The 21,730-nt window shown below is 38.8% G+C and overlaps 3 protein-coding genes across 5 annotated transcripts in view; 2 read left to right on the top strand and 1 right to left on the bottom strand.

Moving 5' to 3' along the window:
• Window positions 1-12,572, top strand: part of PPAT (phosphoribosyl pyrophosphate amidotransferase) — a 37,671-nt gene extending 25,099 nt beyond the window's left edge. Inside the window, exons 3-11 of the mRNA XM_030880628.2 lie at window positions 1,498-1,704; window positions 2,729-2,841; window positions 2,945-3,090; window positions 3,640-3,712; window positions 4,580-4,731; window positions 5,202-5,329; window positions 6,292-6,513; window positions 7,713-7,833; window positions 9,603-12,572. Of these exons, the coding sequence (XP_030736488.1) occupies window positions 1,498-1,704; window positions 2,729-2,841; window positions 2,945-3,090; window positions 3,640-3,712; window positions 4,580-4,731; window positions 5,202-5,329; window positions 6,292-6,513; window positions 7,713-7,833; window positions 9,603-9,868 (1,428 nt within the window). The 3' untranslated portion in view covers window positions 9,869-12,572. The remainder of the gene's footprint in view (window positions 1-1,497; window positions 1,705-2,728; window positions 2,842-2,944; window positions 3,091-3,639; window positions 3,713-4,579; window positions 4,732-5,201; window positions 5,330-6,291; window positions 6,514-7,712; window positions 7,834-9,602) is intronic.
• A 6,230-nt stretch (window positions 12,573-18,802) lies between these two features.
• The window catches only part of AASDH (aminoadipate-semialdehyde dehydrogenase), a 38,810-nt gene continuing 35,882 nt past the window's right edge, over window positions 18,803-21,730 (top strand). For 2 of the 3 annotated variants that reach the window (XM_070045578.1, XM_030880617.2), the window contains exon 1: window positions 18,803-19,045. The gene's annotated coding sequence lies outside the window, so the exon portion shown is untranslated. The remainder of the gene's footprint in view (window positions 19,046-21,730) is intronic. The other variant, XM_030880621.2, reaches the window with a different exon arrangement.
• The window catches only part of CRACD (capping protein inhibiting regulator of actin dynamics), a 313,531-nt gene continuing 312,170 nt past the window's right edge, over window positions 20,370-21,730 (bottom strand). Inside the window, exon 9 of the mRNA XM_060299387.1 lies at window positions 20,370-21,089. Coding sequence (XP_060155370.1) covers window positions 20,992-21,089 — 98 coding nt within the window. The 3' untranslated portion in view covers window positions 20,370-20,991. The remainder of the gene's footprint in view (window positions 21,090-21,730) is intronic.

The following is a 21,730-nucleotide window of genomic DNA, read 5'->3' as shown; positions in this document are numbered from 1 at the left end:
CTTCACATATTTCCTTTTCTTTTTTTTGCAATGGTCTTTATGCTGGATTCATTTATCTTGAAATGGTGGGGCAGCTGCAGCTGCAGACCTCAATCTACAGTAGACATCAAGCAATTCAACTTTTTCTTGTAAAGTCGTGACTGCTTCTTGGGAGCACTTTCAGCATCACTAGTGGCACTTTGAATGAGTCCCACGGTGTTACTCAAGGTTTACGGTATTGCAGTAAACACGAAGAAAAATACGCAGGAACTGGGAGAGGAGACTTTTTACTGCAATAGGCAACTTGAGGTAGAGATGAAGGGCTCACCCGGAGAGGATTAGTGTCACATGGAATTTTAAGTGGGTACTTGCAGCACTTGAGCTCCCTGCAATATTAACAGGAGGTGGCTCCGAAATTATTACAGTATTACAGTACGGACTGCAGTTCAGTTTATGCAGTTATGATGTAATACTGCACCTTTATGTTTGTTTACATTTCTCGAAACAGCAAATAGCACAGTTTATGGTTTGTGTTTGTTGTGTGCATAAGTTTTGATAAATGTTAACATTTTGTAATAGGATTGTGTATATTTTGTGGTAGTAAATGGTAAAATAGACTAGTATCTAAATATATTTTATTTATGACATACCCATCTTTTTCTTAATTTTTTTCAGTTACTCTAGGCTACATGGTTCATCTGCCAAGTATTTTTAAATTGTTGCAAATCTCCAAAAAAATTTTCTGATATATTTATTGGAAAAAATCCATGAAAAAGTGGACCTGTGCAGTCCAAGCCTATATTGTTCAAGGGTCAACCACTTCTATTTGTCATTACTATTTTTATTTCTCTCCCAGTGATGATTTGCTAGACTGACTCAGACAAGTCATTTATTTGAATACTTTAACATGCTTTAATTTAAAATTACAAATAATTTAGTTTATTGTATTTGACAAATGTTAACGCTTAGTACATCTGTTCTTCAATGTTTTATCAAAAAGTATCTTATAAAACAAGCACTTCAACATTGTGACCACATTAAATACCACTGAATTTTTCACTTTAAAATGGTTAATTTTGTTATGTGAATTTCACCTCAAATATATATTTTAATGCATCACAGTTCTTACAATTAGGTTAGTCCCCCCTTTGTTTTTTTTTTTTTTTTTTTTTTTTTTGCGGTATGTGGGCCTCTCACTGTTGTGGCCTCTCCCGTTGCGGAGCACAGGCTCCGGACGCGCAGGCTCAGCAGCCATGGCTCACGGGCCTAGCCACTCCGCGGCATGTGGGATCTTCCCAGACCGGGGCACGAACCCGTGTCCCCTGCATCGGCAGGCGGACTCTCAACCACTGCGCCACCAGGGAAGCCCACCCACTTTGTTTTTTAAGATTAGAATTCTGCAGCACAGAGAAATTAAGTGAACTTCATTTTCTAATTTGGGATTGTCTGAGCAAAGGCATATAAAAATGCTACTAGTGTTTTTTTCCCTAAAATGAGCTCTTACTTTGACTTTGCAAGGGAATGGGTCTTGTAAATCACGTCTTTACTGAAGACAATTTGAAGAAATTATATACTTCAAATCTTGGAATTGGACACACGAGGTACGCCACTAAAGGAAACTGTGAATTAGAAAATTGCCAGCCCTTTGTTGTTGAAACACTTCATGGGAAAATAGCTGTGGCACATAATGGCGAATTGGTAAATGCTGCTCGCTTAAGGAAAAAGGTAAGGTTTTTTTAATGCATTTTCATGATTGTAATAAATTACTGAAAAGAAGTTATTGAGGAGCTTGGAAAAGGGTATTACCCTATTGTTGCTACCTGTTATCTAACTTCAAAGAACAACTGTATCAGAATTAGCTGGAGTATTTGTTACAATTACAAATTCTAAGAGATTCCCCCCGCCAGAGTCTGGGGAGGGGCTAGTTGCTGAGTCTGCATTTTAATATGCTCCTAAGGTGATTCTGATGCACTGCTTTGGAGTTGAGATTTGTAAAATTGATTTAAGTATTCCCAGAACTTTGTCCTGCCCTCTTCTTAGCCTCTGCCATTGTCGTTACCATAATACAGTTTTTTTGCTCCGAAATGAAAAAAAATTTTTTTATTCAGACAATTTAAAAAATATAAATATGAAGTAAAAATTATTTTAAAACTCACTATTTAGAGGTACCACTGGAAGTTCCGTTCTAAACAATACCCAGGGCATTATTTTTCGCCTAACCCCTTACCCAGATGCTCGACTTCGCCTCTGCACATTTCACTGCATCAGGGATGATCAGTGAGGATGGATAGCCACCATCGCCACCACCAAAAAACCTGAGTTGAGAGTCTGCACTGCAGTGTGCCACTCTTACAGGGATGTGTCCTTTCTCTCAGGAGTGTCGAGGGCTGAAAAAGTTAGAACCATAATCCCAAACCCTCATGCCTTCTCCGTCCCCCTCCTCCAGCCACCCACTGCAGGTCTACATTCCATCAAATTTTTCAAAGTTTTCAAAAGCTTTCCTGTATACCTCCTAAAGCACATTTTTTTGGTCCTTTTTTTCCTGTTTGAAAAGATTCAGAGACTTCCCATTGCTTCCAGCAGCGGTTCTCCGTTATTATGCATACCTACCTACCATTGGTAGGATGCAGGATTCCTTAACTGAGCCTCTACAGGATGCCTGATCTCTTTCTGTGATGGCAGGCTATTGGGTGAGGGGTGAGTTAAAGCTTCCCCTCTAATGACTGCAACTTTTCTCCTTTCCAAATAGCTTCTGCGTCACGGTATTGGTCTGTCAACAAGTTCTGATAGCGAAATGATCACCCAGTTACTGGCGTATACCCCTCCTCAGGAACAAGATGACACCCCAGACTGGGTGGCAAGGTAATGGTAAAAGTAGGCCGAGTGTGCAGGTCTGGTAATGAGAGCTTGGTCTTGCTTGTGTTTGTAACTAAAATTATTCATTCAATTATTTAATTGATTCCAGGATTAAAAACTTAATGAAGGAAGCACCCACAGCATACTCTCTGATTATAATGCACAGAGATGTGATTTATGCAGTACGAGATCCTTATGGAAATCGTCCTCTGTGCATTGGTCGTCTTATTCCTGTATCTGATATAAATGATAAAGGTAATGAACTTCAAAAGAAATATAATTTTATAATGCTTTCCCAAGTCATTGTCCTACTGTTGGCACACCCTGAAATCTGTAGGTATAAGGAGCTTATTGAGTAAAAGCTAGGTAAAAAGGAAAAAAATGACACTTCGTTTTCAAAGTACATTTCCTTGAGTATTTCTGAGCTGAGCCATTTTTAATATATTCAGTGGACGTTCCTGTTTTGTCCTGTCTGAGTGGCCTATTCATATCCTTTGCCCAGCTTTTTCATTTGTGCAGTATGATTTCAGCGATTTTCTTTTTGACTTTTCAGATGTCTTATTCAGGCCACGAAACCATATTGTTTGAAGGGATCTTGGGTTATTAATTAATATTAATAAAATTATTAATTTTATTTTTGGTTCTAGTCAAATGAGGAACCATATGCTCTTAAAGTCATAGTAATGGATATTCTGTGAGCTCTTTTGCTTATCTATTTGGTGTTTAGCTGTTCTCTTGAAATATGTAGCCTCTTTTAAAATTTCTTGAATTCAGTAACTGAATAGATTGTCTTGTGATTTACAGAAAAAAAGTCTTCAGAAACAGAAGGATGGGTGGTGTCTTCAGAATCTTGTAGCTTTTTATCTATTGGTGCAAGGTAAGTTTTATCTCACTCAGCACATCAACTTTTTCCACATGGATAAAAAAAAATTTTTTTTTTCTGATGTCTGCAAAAATACATGTTTATAAATGCAGTTCCTTTTGTGCATTTGTGCTCAGCAGTTGCACTGACATTAATGTCCCAGTAATACCTTCTAATCCTGGAACTGGCATCCTGTTTTCAAAATACCATGAGACTTATTTTAGCAAGGAAGAATCTCCTCAACAAGTAATAGTTATGAGCAAAAAATTTAAGCCAGGATAAAAATGTTCTCTTTAGACTTCATGCTTTTAAAAATCAATAAAATATAGGGCTTTTAATTTTTTTAATTCTAAATTTGAATTTAGGGGTAACAGATTTATGGAAATTACTGCCGGAGGAATACTACTTTTCTTTTTTAAAATTTATTTATTTATTTGTTTTTATTTTTGGCTGTGTGTGGGCTTTCTCTGGTTGCAGCGAGCAGGGGCTACTCTTCGTTGCAGTGCGCGGGCTTCTCATTGTCATGGCTTGTCTTGTCGGGCAGCACGGGCTCTAGGTGCAGGCTTCAGTAGTTGTGGCTCACGGGCTCTAGAGCACAGGCTCAGTAGTTGTGGCGCACGGGCTTAGTTGCTCCGCGGCATGTGGGATCTTCCCGGGCTAGGGATCAAACCCGTGTCCCCTGCATTGGCAGGTGGATTCTTAACCACAGCGCCACCAGGGAAGCCCAGGAATACTACTTTTTATTTTTTTAGGCCAATAGACTTTATTTTAAATTGAGCCATTTTTCCTTTATAAGGGAAGGGACTCTGTGTGCTTTATAACAGATAATTTGCCTTAATTTGACTGGTTTATTTTTAGTCTTCTTTAATATTGTTTCCCAAGATATTACCGTGAAATCTTGCCTGGAGAAATTGTGGAAATATCCAGACATAATATCCAAACTCTTGATATTATACCAAGGTCTGAAGGAAACCCAATGGCTTTCTGTATCTTTGAATATGTTTATTTTGCAAGACCAGATAGTATATTTGAAGGTAAGTAAAGTATCTCTAACTATTGATATAAATCTATTATTTACCTCATTGAAACATGACAATTCTTGGGCCCAAAGGCTTACCTGGTTCTTTGAAGGCACATAGTTATATGTTGTGAATTTTGGGACTGAGCTTACAAGTCATAAAAGATCACAGTTTTTCCTTTTCATCTGACTCTTGGATTTTGTTTTCCTTTTAGGAGTAAGGATTATGATTTTCAGATATGTATTAAGGTTAATTCTCTTTTTAAAGAGTGAATTCCCCCAGTTTATGTGTTTCCACTTTAGTGTTTTTTTGTCTTGCTTTTCTTTTTCAATTAATTAATTAATTAATTAATTTTTGGCTGTGTTGAGTCTTCGTTGCTGCACGCTCAATTCTGTAGAGTTCTAACAAGCTAGTTTCTTAGAATAGTGATATGCTGTGCTATATTATACTAAGTAAAAATTTGTTTCCTTTTCCAAACATTCCAGACCAAATGGTTTACACAGTAAGATACCGTTGTGGTCTGCAGCTGGCAATTGAAGCCCCTGTGGATGCGGATTTAGTTAGCACTGTCCCGGAATCTGCTACGCCTGCTGCCCTTGGTTATGCAGCAAAGGTATTTTCTCTTAATCAACACACAGTGAATTGCTCCTTTAGCACTGAGGTTAGAAGTCCATGTATATAAAGAGAAACTCATCAATTTACTGTAAGGAAAAAGAAAGTGTTGGTTCTTTTGCAAGAGTTACTTACTTTCCAGCCTTTTCATTCAGTGGCACTATTTTTTAATGGGTTCACAAAAAGTTTACCCAAAGACTAGGAAAACGATCCCCTTCATTTTAAAAAAATAATATCATGACTATATGTAGAATTTAGTGGTAATATTTGCTTATTATTAAGTACCTTCACAAACCACTGGTGTATTTATTCCCTACTGAGTGTGGGTGATAATAAAGTTGTTTATGTTAATTTTGTATAATGTTCTTAGTACTATGCTTAATTTCATTTTTCATAACCAGGTAGGATATGTAATTATAGTGATCCTGGTGTATAATAGCCAACATTCACTACGTTGGAAAGTTTAGTTTGTGAATTTTTAAAAGAAATAATATGCATACATTTTAGAGAAGTATTACCTTGTTAGATGGATAAGTCACCTCCTGTCCCTCAGAAAATATCTCCTTAGCCTACCGGTTTTAATTCATTTCCTGCTGACAATTTTTAAATATGTGAATTTTTCTGACAGTGATTTATTCTTTGTCATGTGTTCACATTCTTGGTGTTCTTTCCCAAGATAGAGAAATAATATGTGTTTAAGAAAGAAGCATTACAAATTCTAGCAAAATGAGTTGTTTTTCCTACTAAGTAGAGGACTTTCAATAATTTTTCTTTTTGCCTTTTCTTCCCTACAGTTTAAATAGTGAAGGAAAATTATAATCTGATGATGGAGAGCTCAGAATAACAACCACATTTAAAATTTTTTACGTAGATGTTATAACGGAAGCATGACCTAGAGAAAACAGAACCCTAGAGTTCTCTGTATATGTGCTGCTCATTGTACTTTTATTCCTTCTCTGTCAGTGTGAGCTTCCGTATGTGGAGGTGCTATGTAAAAACCGGTATGTAGGAAGAACATTCATTCAGCCAAACATGAGATTAAGACAACTTGGTGTTGCGAAAAAATTTGGAGTATTGTCGGACAACTTTAAAGGCAAAAGAATTGTTCTTGTAGATGATTCAATTGTGAGAGGCAATACCATTTCACCCATAATCAAATTGCTCAAAGAATCTGGTGCAAAAGAGGTAAGTAATATTAAAACACCTATTCTAAAGCACCAATAATTACAATTTGATAGTCATGAAAATTTTATGTTAAAAGTTTTATAAACCTAATTTTAAAACTAACAAACCACAAAATAGAATACTTTTAAATTTGTAGAGTATTGATTACTTTTTCTTTTTGAAGATATGGAAGCAATCCTAGTGTAATAAATTTGACACATTAGATTATATTTTCAAATCTCAAAGCTTATTCTAACTAAATAGTTCAGTAATTCGAATTACTGAAGTGAGATGTCATTTACAGCTAATAGTTGATCAGATTTAGAAATAAAATCTATTGTGGAGAAAATGGTATAGAAAGCAGTATGACAGTCTATTTAGAAAGCATTACAATAGTAAAAAAGAATAGACACAAATAAACAAACAAAAGAACTGGAAATAGCTCATATATCTACCAGCAGGAAATAATTTAGTAAATCGATACATCAGTATGATGAAATACGATAAAACCATTAAAAACTATAATTATGAAGACTGCAAAACATGGGAAAATCTTTGCTGTTACAAGAAAGGTAAAAAGTAAATGTAGACACTGATTACAGCTGTGTAAATGTTCCTGACAAAAGGCAGAAAATAATGATAGATAAAAAAATAGACAAACACAGCTCTTTGTAGTAGTAGTAAGGTTTTTATTATATCCTGGTAGATGTTATTTTTCTTTTTAAAAAGGTTAAATAAGAGGTAGGCAAAGGTGTCATTCAAGTGTTAGAGGAAAAAATGAAGATGGTCCTGGGAATATAATAAATGAGAAATGACAGATCAGAAGAAAGAAATGTCCTTGTTAGTAGGTGACAGAAGGAAACAATGGGCATCTCTGTAAAAAGAACCCTTTACAAGTGGCTAACATTTTGAAATTCTTGTTCAGGACACTTTGGAGTCTAGGACAGGGCTGCTCAAGTAGGATTCTTGGTAATGAATTAATTCTAAAAGTAGAATTACTTTTAGAACACTGGAGTTCTATATGTATATCACATGATTTTATAGGATTCTTTTCCACCTATTATAGTGAAAGAAATTTTTTAGTATGCTTTATTACCCGTATGTTGTTAAAGTATTCTGTAAAACAATTTTATGTTGTATTTGTCAATGACAGAATTTTGCATAATTGTTCTTACAGTGAATGTCAAACTAATGAATGTGTGAAATGCTTTCTTTCCAAGGTACACATTCGCGTAGCTTCACCACCAATTAGATATCCATGCTTCATGGGAATAAACATACCAACAAAAGAAGAGCTTATTGCCAATAAACCAGAATTTGAGCATATCTCAGATCATCTAGGTAGGTATTACAATTTCTATAAACTTTTATCTTTATTCATTTATAAACAGAAAATCCAAGCTTGTCAATCTTTACACTTTTAATAAAAAATAGTGTTCAGTGTTTATTGAAAGTAAATGTTGTATGTGTTGAGCAGATGAATAGTGAAAGAGCCTGATATGTGTGGACAGCATAGTGAATGCTGTGATGGAGAGCTAGGCTAAGGTGAGATCAGAGAAGAAGGAAGAAAGGCTTTCCTAGTAGAGAAAACTGCTAATCAGTTAAAGCCTCCCAAAGGTCAGATCAGAAGAAAAACAAAAGTAATTTCACCACAGATTCTAATAGAATAATTTGGATGTGAGTACAAATCAAAAAGTGAAAAGCTTATGTAGGCTTATCTTTAATAATGAGGTCAGAAGTCTTGGAGATGGAGGTTGGAGATGGAGGTCCTTGATAAGACATTTGCCTTTCAAATTCAGGTGAGGTATAAACTATAAATATCACATACATGTTCATCCATGTATGGTACCTCCACACTGATTGTTTACAGCTGTTGTTTCTCTTGACTGGTCATACCTGTACCTTACCAGTTAAATTTTTTTTTGTAAATTTATTTATATTTTATTTTTGGCTGCGTTGGGTCTTCGTTGCTGTGTGCGGGCCTTTCTCTAGATGCGGCAAGCGGGGGCTACTCTTCGTTGCAGTGCGCGGGCTTCTCATTGCGGTGGCTTCTCTTGTTGCAGAGCACGGGCTCTAGGCGCACGGGCTTCAGTAGTTGTGGCGCACGAGCTTAGTTGCTCCGCGGCATGTGGGATCTTCCCGGACCAGGGCTTGAACCCGTGTCCCCTGCATTGGCAGGCGGAGTCTTAACCACTGTGCCACCAGGGAAGTCCCCAGTTAAATTTTTTTTTTTTTTTTTTTTTTTGTGCGTTACGCGGGCCTCTCACTGTTGTGGCCTCTCCCGTTGTGGAGCACAGGCTTCGGACGTGCAGGCTCAGCCGCCATGGCTCACGGGCCCAGCCGCTCCACGGCATGTGGGATCTTCGCGGACCGGGGCACGAACCCGTGTCCCCTGCATCGGCAGGCGGACTCTCAACCACTGCATCACCAGGGAAGCCCCCCAGTTAAATATTTTGAATGTCAGCCAACTGATATATTGTGAGCACCCACTCTTTGCCAGGAACATATCTATATTATCATAATAACATCACAAAACTGCTACAATTAGGCAGTATTTCCCTTATCTGATAGCTGAAAAAAAAAGTCTTAGGAAAAGTAAGTGACCTTGAGCTTAAATTTGAAGTCTTTCGGACTTCAAGATCTGTTATTCAAGAAAATGACTCCTAAAGCCTTCTGAAGCCATTCTAGACTTAAATCCTCCACTGCTATTTTAAATTGTTATCCCTTAAATTCCAATTTAAAATTAAAAAAAATAATAATAAAGGCCCTGAGTTTTACTGATTCTCCAGCCACCACCACCCCCGCCTTTTTTTTTTTTAAGAGAGGCTAATGGAGAAAATTCCCTGGTGGTCCAGTGGTTAGGACTCCAGCTCTCACTGCCGAGGGCCTGGGTTCAGTCCCGGGTCAGGGAACTAAGATCCCACAAGCCACGCAGCCAAAAAATAAATAAATAAATTTTTAAAAATTAAAAAAAAAAAGAGAGAGATAGGGGCTAAAGGAGAAATTTTTATTTTGGCTTATGTTTTTCTGTTTGTAACTATTCTCTGTTAAGGCAATTCTTCCTTTCCAAAGGAAGTCTCATGACCTTTTTCCCTGTCTTTCCCCCGTAGGAGCAAACAGTGTTGTGTATCTGTCAGTAGAAGGACTGGTTGCATCTGTACAAGAAGGGATAACATTTAAAAAACAGAAAGTGAAAAGGCAAGATATTATGGTTCAAGAAAATGGGAATGGTCTGGAATGTTTTGAAAAGAACGGTCATTGTACAAAGGAAGATGTTATTGTTCAAGAAAATGGGAATGGTCTGGAATGTTTTGAAAAGAACGATCATTGTACAGCTTGTCTGACTGGAAAATACCCTGTGGAACTGGAATGGTAGCTGCTAGGGGCAGACACGATGTTTCAAAACACAAAGTTAGTGGAGAAGTTATAGTGGTTACACCTCCATTTACTGTTACTCGGTACAGTGTGAAATGCCACATGCTTGTGTTATAAGTTTTGAGATTTTTCTCTTAAAAGGGTACCAAAGTGCTATGATTTCTTTAGTAATCCTAGATAAATATTTTGGTATTATCTAGGAACTTGGATGATCCTTTCAGTTTTATTTAGTAGTTTAGTACTTTTATTTTTAGAAATCGTGTACATTTAACTTCAGATCATCAACAGTAATGCAACGAATCGGTAAATTTCTGTTCAAGAGAGGATTGCCAGGTACTCTACTCTCCCACAGGTTCTTAGAGAATTTTGTGGAATGTTTGAGAGTTATGGAAATTCAGTTATGGAATATTTTCATAATTGAACCTTGCTAATTACATATAAAACAACAATATGTGGTATTCTTTTTTTTCGCTCAAGCATTGGCTAGCCTTTTTCACCTGGTCAGAGAAGGTAGGTGGTCAGTGGCATTTGCCAGGTCCATGCTTTAAAGAGTTTGCAAGAGGTTAGACTAAGGTGTTGTGATGCAAACAGGACATGTGAGTTAAGTATAACACTTCATGCAAACCTTGAATCCATTATACCCCAAAGTTACCTAGCATCAAGAGTTCTCTTTAAAAAAAACAAAAAACAGAAGAAACACCTTTTTGTGCCTCACTTTCCCCACCTGTGCAATGAGGTGCTTATATTACTAAATTAAATAACTTGCAGCAGTTATTTTGGTGGTTAGAGCCATTATTCCACCCCTCAGTTTTAAGACAGTGCATGATTATTAGCTTTTGAAATGTTGGCCGTTGGTCTGCAATTGAGATTTCAAGAGGGAGACATACAGCAGTAATTTGCAACCTATCTTTGAGATGCTCTGAGAATGACTGTAAAAACATGGCTGTGCAAAATATTTTCCTACATTTGACTAGAAAGTATGATCCATACTACTTAGTGCCCTTATAGTAGAAGCCCAGCAAGTAACCTGGTACATTTGAAGTAAAAAATAATTCTTTAGATTCTAACAAAACTTTTATCCTTAATTTGATTATATGCTTTTTTAATGAAGTGCTTGATCACTTGCAAATATACTGTGTATGCAATGAGATGATCAAGTAGAAACATTGTAGGGGCCAATTTTATGGAACAAGGAGACAAGAACTTTTTTCAGTTAGCATGCTCATCTAATTCTGAGCATCAACGTATCACTTTTTCTACTTTGTTTTATTGGGATCTAATGAATTAGATTTTTTTAAAGGTTTTTGTTTGTTTTTTAACATCTGAGATTTAAAACTTTAAAATGACTTGCCCTCAACCCTTGTTTATGTAAGATTTTGAAAACATAAAAGGGTTTGTTTCTGTGTTATTACTATGATTTGGTGTACATAGTGTCCAAATCCACCTAGAATTGTAATATTTATTAATAACCATAATCTTTTGTCTTCATTTGGTATTTAGTCTCATGTGTTGTATCATGGCAGGCCAAGAGAAAACGTTGACAGCTCTTTAAGCCCATGTGCAGCGGGCAGCAGTGGGTCAGATAACCCTGTGGTGGTACCACAAGCAAACTGGCATCTGAATAAAGCCCTGGGACCATTTGTGTGTATAGCCTCTTGCCTTAAATGTATTCCTCATGGCAGCATATGGAGGAGGCAAGACCTTATGGGTCAGTTTTGAACCAGCCTTACTTTGATTTTTTTAAAAACAAGAGACTCAGGGAAAGTACTAAACCAAAATCTCTGATATGACTTTTGTGTTTTCCATAGTTTTGTTTTATTGAGATGCTTTTATAAAGGAAAATGATACTGTGACAGTTTGGTAATTCTACAAATTTCTTGCTCTTTCTCCATCATGGCCTTTTATTTCACAAGTTTCTGAAGTGTGAATTACAATTTTATACCAGTGTAATCTCAAATGTTGTTTAACTGCTTAAAATTTTTATAGGTATTGTAAACTGCAGAGCAAATGAGAAATGTGTTTTCACAGGATCTATATTGTGAACTAAACTAAGCCTACTTTTTGTGACTTCCTTGTGATGCGTTGGTGACAAATACATGTAATGAGTACATTGAAATATGTGTGTGTACTTTTTCTAAATAGTGACTTTCAGGTACTGCATTGTAGTGAGCAGCACAGTGACAGTCACATCCAGGATCCATTCTTGGTGCCAGCTAGTCATATCTTATTTCTCTGGTTCAGGCATTTCAGTAAATAGACCATCTCTTATGAACCAGGCAAAACTGCTGGCTGAGTAGGAGGGACAAATAAAGTAAACAGAAATGCAGTGCTAAGTAAGCGCTATGTTAGTGCCAAGTTCTGTGGAGACACTAGCAAGAATAGGGAAGGTGTCACAGAAGAGGAGGCTTAGATTCCCAAACTGCGTGTGTGTGTTGGGGAGGAGTACTTTTAAAAATAAAAATAAAGTAGGTACATGAATAAACTGTGGTACATCCAGACAATGGAATATTATTCAGTCTGAGAAGAAATGAGCTGTCAAGCCATGAAAAGATGTGGAGGGAACTTAAATGGATATTACTAAGTGAAAGAAGCCTGTCTGAAAAGAGTACATACTGTATGATTCCAACTATATGACATTCTGGAAAAGGCAAAACTATGGAGAGAATAAAAAAGATCAGTGGTGGGCTTGCCTGGTGGCGCAGTGGTTGAGAGTGGTTGAGAGTCCGCCTGCCGATGCAGGGGACACGGGTTCGTGCCCCGGTCCGGGAAGATCCCACATGCCGCGGAGCCTGCGCGTCCGGAACCTGTGCTCCGCAACGGGAGAGGTCACGGCATGAGAGGCCCGCGTACCGCAAAACAAACAAACAAACAAACAAACATCAGTGGTTGCCAGGAGCTGGTGGGGAGAGGGATGAATAGGTGAAGAACAGGGGATTTTTAGGATAGTGAACATATTTTGTATGTTACTATGATGGTGGATACATGTCATTATATATTTGTCCAAATCTGTAGAATGTATGACACCAAGAATGAACCCTAATGTAAACTATAAATTTTGGGTGATAATGATGTGTCAGTGTAATGATCACCTGTAACAAATGGACTACTTCCGGGGGGGGATATTAATAACGGGGAAGATTATTTTATGCGGGGGTAGGGGGCATATGGGAACTCTGTACCTTCTGCTCAATTTTGCTATGAACCTAAAACTACTTTAAAAAACAGTCTGTTTAAAAATAAAGATACCAGGGTCCTACCTCTAAAAAAAACTATCAAAATAATACATGCATATAGTTAAAAATGAAGAAAATAAAGAGGTCACTGCCCTCTCCAGTCCTCTGTAGTGCATCCACATTTAAATATTTTTTCTGTTGTTAATCTCTGTTTTAAACAATTAGCTCATACTATTTACTTCTTACTGTACCAACTTTAGATATTATCTCTATTTCTTCCCTGGAATCTAGCAAAGTTTGCTCTGACAGGTAGACTTAAGTTCATCATATTAATATGATTAACTCAAGTACTTGAGTTTCTGATGCCTTTCTTAGGGTTTCAAGTAGGGTGTAGTCAACTCCTCTAAGGAAAATTGCCTTCATGTTTCATAAAGAGGTCAAAAAGAAAATCCAGCCCTCTCAGAAAAAAACTGCTCACTCAGACATTTTAGAGAAAACTGCAAAAAATGCCATGTAAATTTATGTTTTTGTGTGCAGAAATTGTCTTCTCATGTAGCTAAGAATTTGTTGGCTGGCAGGAACCAATGCTTTTAACCTTTTTAGAATTTCTTTTTTTTTTTTTAACATCTTTATTGGAGTATAATTGCTTTACAATGGTGCATTAGTTTCTGCTTTATAACAAAGTGAATCAGAATTTCTCACTGCACTATGACAAACAAAATGATTACACAACGGAGACGCAAGTGGGTGCCTGCACTCTACCTCAATCATTGAAGATTGCTTGTTTGGCTCCACTGATGGTATGTTAGATGTGATGGTTAATTTTATGTTTCAGTTTGGCTAGGCTTTGGTGCTACGTTGTTCAAACACCAATCTAGATGTTGCCTGGAAGGTATTTTTTTTTACCTGGGATGAACGTGTAAATCAGTAGGCTGTGAGTAAAGCAGATTACCCTCCGTAATGTGGGTGTGCCTCATCCAGTCAGTTGAAGGCCTTAAGAGTAAAGACTGAGGTTTCCAGAAGAAGATAGAATTCTCAAGACCGCACCCTAGAAACCCTACCAGAGTCTCCAACCTGTTTCAAGACTGCAACATCAATTTTTTTTTTTGGCCACGGCATGCAGGATCTTAGTTCCCCAACCAGGTATCGAACCCATGTCATCTGCAGTGGCAGTGCAGAATCCTAACCACTGGACCGCCAGGGAATTCCCTCTAGAGAACTCGAACGGACTCACTCTTGCAAAGAGCCTAACTTCCCTCATCCCTCCGTTCTTTCACAATCACCTGACAAAAATACCAAACCTGAATGAACCCATGGGCAGCTGAGCTCCCTTAGAGTAAATCACACACTCCTGTCCCAACTGTGACGTGGGCTACAGTGCTACGAGAGCACATAACAGGGACCTAACCTTGTCTTGGGGTAGGGTCAAAGGTTTTCAAATTTTTTTGTTGTTGTTGTTTAGAAATTTTTTAAGCGTATTTTTTATTTTTTTAATTTATTTATTTTGGCCGTGCTGCGTGGCATGCGGGACCTTCCCCGACCAAAGATCGAACCCGTGCCCCTTGCAGTAGAAATGCAGAGCCTTAATCACAGGACCTCCAGGGAAGTCCCTCAAAATTATTTTTGAAATAATTTTTATTTTCAAAAGAAACAATGACATTGACAACTGAGAGATGAGTTGGGAAGTAGCTGAAGAGAAGCAGTGAAATGAGAATGTACCAATAAATGTGCAGAGGATCAGCAAGGTACTGGGGCAGGCATTTGATACTTGCTGGGAATTGGAATGATGTAGTAGATAGATGGGGAACAGTAAAAAGATAGTTCAGGAAACAGGTGCAAAACACATGAATCTCTGCTGTCAAGAAGGGATTAAATGAAGACAGACTTGGAAATAATGCAGCTGTTACAGGTTCTATGAGAAGTGTAAGTCACCGTTTGGGAAGGCTTTTACCCTGTTTAAAATCTAATAAGCCAGTTTGTTACTGTTTCGTGGTAGCGGACATGAGATTCCTGGGTTAAAGAGAACTTCATTACTCATGGCAAAAGCAGTAGCCGGAGCTTCATGTCGGTCAATTCTCCATGCCTCCTAAGTCCCCCTCGGGTAACTAAGATAGACATAGATGGATGTCTGCACACACAGTGGGTTACGTTACAGGAAAGGAATACTAAGTTTGGGGGGATTCATTCCTTTTACAGTAAGTGGAAGAAAGCTTGCTGCTTGGGGAAGACATTACCTCAGCTCTGAAGATTGATCACCCCCAACAGCCCTGAAAAATGACCTGGATAAAGAGCAGTCAGTACCTTGCATTCTTTGCGTACCCAGCAAAAATTTGCAGGGACACTCGGGGCCCATGGAAAATTGATTTTCCCAGCGGTATGCTAGGTTTATGGGATGGGGGTTGGAGGAGGATAGGTAAATTCTCATACAAGGCTTGAAGAAAGGCATTGAGGAGGTGATGTTAGAACTGTTTTCATAAGAGGAATAAATGTTGATCAAGCAGGTGTGGGGAGGGAAAGGGTTTTTCAGCCTGTGACTCAGCCAAAGCACAGGTGTGGAAACTTGATAAGGGTTTGGTAGGCTCAGAAGACTTACTAGGGTCTTATTATAGCTGGCTCTTACAGTACCAGGTGTGGGCAATGTGGAGCATGGGGTGAGGAAGCAGTAGCCAACTGTGAGGGATTAGGCTAGAAAGATAACGAACTATCTTTTTTACCTTGCTAGAGTCTGAATGTCATGCAGGCAATCAGAGGCCACTGACGCTTCTTAAGCAGGAGAATGCTGTTACTGCTCTGGTGTATGTTTTAGAATGATCGCTCTAGATTACCAGGTAAAATGAACATAGTCTTCTACATTTGCTCCCTCTTAGACCCCCTGAAAATGACAGTGAAGGGATTTTTAGAGTCACAAACTCTCAAGGATAGAGCGAAAGAGATAACAGAAACAAAATTTTAAAATCAAAAGCAAAGGGCTCAGGGAATTCCTGGGCGGTCCAGTGGTTAGGACTCTGCGCTTCTACTGCAGGGGGCATGGGTTCAATCCCTGATTGGGGAACTAAGATCCCGCATGCCGCATGGCGCGGCCAATAAATAAATAAATAAACAAACTCATTTATTTTTTTAAAAAAGCAAAAAAGCAAAGGGCTCGGCTGATTTGGAAAAGCTAGACTAAACCAGCAGTGAGCAAAGCCAATAAGCAATCCTATTTACATCATAGAGCACCCTTAAAAACTGAGAAACTGGGGCTTCCCTGGTGGCACAGTGGTTGAGAGTCCGCCTGCCGATGCAGGGGACGCGGGTTCGTGCCCCGGTCTGGGAGGATCCCACATGCCGCGGAGCGGCTGCGCCCGTGAGCCATGGCCGCTGAGCCTGCGCGTCCGGAGCCTGTGCTCCGCAACGGGAGAGGCCACAACAGTGAGAGGCCCGCATACCGCAAAAAAAAAAAAAAAAAACGGAGAAACTGGCGTTTGGAAGCAGGGGTAAAGATGGTAACTAAAATGATTGGAAATTCACTTAGGAATGAGTTATACCCTTATGCTACCTCCCATCACTCTTAAGCTTAACTCTGAAGGCCGTTTTGTTTGGGAGAGAGTAAAACAGAGGGTCTTTGGAGGACATCAGGCACCTGGAATAGAATTAAGTGAAAAATTTTATACTGAATTCTGAGACCCTCCTCCCAACCCTGCAGCCCTTTTCTCTCACTTGATTTTCAAAACACTTGCTCCACGGATTCAGAGCTTCCAATCAGCTTTTAAATGCCCACTTTTAAATATGATCAGATAATCAATGATTATTACCAGACACCCGTGGAAGCCTCTAACATGAAAGAATCCAAAACCGACAGAAGAAATAGAGACTGCAAGGGGGGAAAAAAACTAAAAAAGCTATCATTAATATCAGAATTGAAAAATGATATTTTCAATAATGAAACAGACATTATCCTGGTAGCAGTTCAGAGTCTACTGTAGCCAAGCAAGACTGGAAGGGCTTTAGGGAAACACTGACCAAGAAGACCTGAACTAAGATAGCAGTAGTGGAGATGACGATGTTATCATTTAAAGAATGCAGATGGGGGGCAGGGGAGGAATGCAGATTGCAGGCCCCTCCATCACTAGAAAATGAATTCAGAGCCTCTTGGGATGGAGATCCAGGAATCTGGAATCTGTGTTGTTTAACATTACCACAAGCGATTCTGATATAGACAGCTGGGCATTGGTCTAGAGATTGGGGAGTAGAGGACGTAGGATCTAATTGCATACAGGAAGGTAAAAAAGAAGTTGGGTGGGAGTGGATATCTAGGGTTTCTTTACTGTCTCACTGGGTGGATAATGGTGTCATTCCCAAATATAGAAACAAAGAGACACCTTTGAGTGGCCCCTCCCCAAATAAAAGACCCATAGTACAACTTGGTGAAAGTCTCATGGGCAAGTGGAGGTATGTCTTGCTTGGATTACTGCTACAGTTCCTTGCCACCAACACCTAAGGACACGAAAGCATCCTATGCCTTTTCATGTATCGTTTGTTGATGCCCGGCTGCCTCCTCAATCCTTCCCCTAGCCAAAACAAAACCAAAACCCTGATCACTTTGTAACTGAGCAAGGGATCCTGCGTGCGGGGTGCAGAAAGCCAAACTTTGACAGCAGGTGTTTGCAGCAAAGTACGGGTTTATTTGCAGGGTGCCAAGCAAGGAAGTGGGAGATAGATCTCAGATCCACCCCATCTTGGTCTTTGAGTTAGGGACGTTTTAAAGGGGAAGAACAAAGAAACTGGGGTTAATCACAGTCTTCTTACATTTCTTAATCATGGTTTTGTGAGTCAGGTTGTCTCCAGTTTATGATTCTGGCCAGGTGATACAGGTCTGCGAGCTCATCTTACCTTGGAGAAACATCCTGAGTTTGTATGTTAATGATGATGCATATATCTACAACAGCAATTTTAGTACATTAACGATGTTATCAACAACAGCAGTCTTACTCATCTGACTTTGATTAGTGTTCAGTTAACACAGGATTGAGGTCAGAGGGGACAAGAAAGGGAATACAGTTGTGGAGGGAGAGATTAATCATAAACTCAGTAGGGGGGACTCGGTTTCAATTTCCTCTCTGCTACCGGCACAGTAGCTTTAAAAAATATCACTATTATTGCTGTTGACATTTTAGATAACTAACTTAAACGCCTCCAACTAAAATTCCCTTAAAAACAGATTTTTATTCAGCGTATAGCTTAAGTAACTCTCCTCAGACCTGTTTTCTTTATAGCTGTTTGAAAGTTAAAATTTTCTTAGTTACCGTTTAAATTCATCTCTTCCAATTAAAATGTCAGCCTACTTATGACAGGGACTTCGTTTGCAGGCTTTATTGTTGAACAGTTCCCCACAGTGTAGGGCAGGTTATAAAAAAAAGTCCAACGCATGAAGTCCAGTCACTCTTATTTCACAATGATTTCATCGCTCTTCACGTTAACTCTACGTAATATCTTTATCCCCACTTTGTGAACGAGGAGACACCTGCTTGGAATTAAAGTTTCTTGCCCGGAGTTTCTTGGCAAATATGAAAGGGTACGACTCCGACCAGGTCAACTTCAAAGTCCTTGCAAACCCTGTCCAAAACCCAGCAAGGCCGCACCTGAGATCTGAAACGAGACCCGCCAGCAAAGCAGCCAACACTTCTCTCGCATTGGCTCCGTAGCTCCGGGAAGGGGCGGGGCAGTAGGACGCTGCTTGCCCCGGGTCGCTCGTGCTGACGTCAGCAAGGCGACGGGGAAGATTTCTAGGAAGCCGGGAGCCCGGTGGGCTGCGCGGTGGGCCGGCTTTAAAGTGTTGGTTTATTCGCTGTATGTGAAGAAGTGTTGGGGTTGGATTGTCGGGAGAAGGTCCGGACGGGCTCGGACCTCCCCGCTACCCCCTCACCCCTACGCCTTCTGAGTGGGTCTCGGCAGGAGGCGGTATCCACTGGGGACACGTGCGAGGGAGGCGAAGTACGAAGACGCCTGCGGCTGACTGCGCACAGGTTTGCTTAGCTTCGGGCAACCGCCTGGCCTCGGAGTTGAATCAGTGGTGTCTGGAGGGATGGAGTGGTGCAAAAGCTGAACTTGACCCGTGTGCTCTCCCCTCACCCTGCCTTAGGCCCTCTGCTCCTTATTTCGAATGGAAATAAGCCTACCCTGTCTTGTTAGCGTGGTTTCGAAAAGCAATTGAAAAAATGTGTTGGAAGGTATAAAGTGCATTGTTATTAAACGTAGTTGCTCAGTGAAAGTTAAGAAGCCGGTGGATACGGGAAAATAAAGTTTTTAGATTATTTATGTCTTTACAATAGCCAATAACCTAGGAAGAGCCCCTGAGACTTCTGATAACTAAAGTAGCAGCCTCTACAGATACAAAGTAGCAAATATCTTAAAACTTAATGATCCCATTACATATATAATCTGTTTATCAGATTTTGCTTCCCCCCGCCCCCTTATATGGTCCCAGAAATGTTTGGGTATCCAGTTATTATAAAATTCTCTATTGGAGCGAATGTATTTATGATTCAGTTAATGAAAATGAAAACCTTAGACAACAAGAATAGATTTTGCCTTAATTCTCTATAGCAGCCACTGGGAAACTGGCAATTAAAAGTTTAAAAACATCTTAATTGTATAGCTATGTGGGGCGAATCTTGTAATTTGTCATAAAAAAGACTTTTTTAAAAAGAATTTAATCCATTTTATAATCTTGCCCCTTACTTTGATGTCAAGGGATTTTAGATTATAGTATATTAATTAGATTGTCCTCCTGTGGAAAATTAACTGCTGGATGTGTTTTTGCATTAAAACAATGCTTTTTTTTTTTTCCGTGTAGACTATAACTTTTTGTTAAAATGCTTTAGTATAATACATTCTGTAGTATAGGCAATTTGTTATTCATTTGGGGAGAGGGAAGCAGAAGGTCCCCTTCTGCACTTGCAGAATGGACTCATTCCCATAATCTTAGTGCATGTTATGAAAAGCTTTCCTTATATTTACGTAATGGTCATTTGTGTGTATGAGGAAAGCTTACAAATTTTATCTTGTGCATCACAGAAAGAGCTAGTATTTATAGAAAAGACTAAGTACTAAAGTTATTTTATATTTTAAAATTTTGTGTTTAGAAATCATAGCATTTCCAAACCTTATGGGTGTCAGCAGTTATTGGTTCATTTTGCTCTCTTTAGAAATGTTTTATTTTCTGTAATTGATATTGATTAAATGACATGGATGAATCAGTAGGGAAATGAGTTCAAAAGTATAAACAAATAAAAAACTTGAATAATTAAAATAGACTGTTTGATAAATCTTATTTGCTTTGAAATCCAGAAAATAAATTTCACAGCGGGAAAACAAAAATCACCTTTACCTTCAAGGAAATACTAGGAGTTGTGAAGTTTTTTTGTTGTTGTTCAGTCATCCCTAAAGTTTCTTTGATGAAATACTGTTTCAGATTTTCCTTTTTTTTAACTTTAAAAAATTTTTTTATTTTATTTATTTATTTTTGGCTGTGTTGGGTCTTCGTTGCTGCGCGTGAGCTTTCTCTAGTTGCGGTGAGCAGGGGCTACTCTTCGATGTGGTGCTCGGGCTTCTCATTGCGGTGGCTTCTCGTTGCAGAGCACAGGCTCTAGGCATGCAGGCTTCAATAGTTGTGGTGCGCGGGCTCGGTAGTTGTGACTCGCGGGCTCTAGAACGCAGGCTCAGTAGTTGTGGCGCACGGGCTTAGTTGTTCCGAGGCATGTGAGATCTTCCCGGACCAGGGCTCTAACCTGTGTCCCCTGCATTGGCAGGCAGATTCTTAACCACTGCGCCACCAGGGAAGCCCCAGATTTTCTTTTTATAGAATCTGCATTGAGAAGCCCAGAGAATATTGTATTGATACAATACTTTATTGAGTTGTAATACTATATTTAGAGTCTAAATTTAAATGAACTTATTGACAATTTAAAAATCAAACTAGAGGGAATTTCCTGGCGGTCCAGTGGTTAGGACTTGGCGCTCTTGGGGCCCTGGGTTGGATCTCTGGTCGGGGAACTAAGATGCTGCAAGCTGCCAAACAAACAAACCAAACAAAAAAACAAATAAATAAATATCAAACTAGAGTATGAAGAGCTTACTTCTTAACAATTATAAAAGTGGCTTGCTGTGTTATAATAATAATAAGCACAGTTTTTATATACAGGACTAAAACTGGATGGATGTAAAGGTTTTTTCTCTTCTTTCTATCAGAGGTTGGTTTTGCTTTCACCTAAATTCAGTTCCTAAAAGCAGACTTCATTTGCATTAGTCTTTTCAAAGTTACCATGCAGGATTGTAACCACTTTATTTTAATCAATCTGTAACAACTGAAGAAAAATGAAAAAATTAAGCATGTGGTACTTTAAATTTGCTTTTATTTTGGGTAATTATTTATTATTATTCATTTCTTTTTTACTTTGTGTTCTGTTTTGAGAGAATTCTACATTTCTGCTTGTTTCATCCTCATCTATGTATATACCATTCCCCTCTCAAGTTTTCTTCCACCTCTGACAGGGAGTTAGGTTGCTTGTATCAAAATTTCAACCTCATTGTTCTCAGCAAAGTTACCATAGACAGTTGGTAGTTCAGAGATTCTTTAACTGTGTGTCTTTGATGTAGTTATTTTTGTGAGGAGTGATTGTATAGAATTTTTTCTCTACTTCCCGCCCCCC

This window comes from Globicephala melas, chromosome 5 (assembly GCF_963455315.2).
Source record: "Globicephala melas chromosome 5, mGloMel1.2, whole genome shotgun sequence".
Lineage (NCBI taxonomy): Eukaryota > Metazoa > Chordata > Mammalia > Artiodactyla > Delphinidae > Globicephala > Globicephala melas.
Note: the sequence above shows the minus strand (reverse complement) of the source record. Positions and strands in the feature narration are given on the sequence as shown.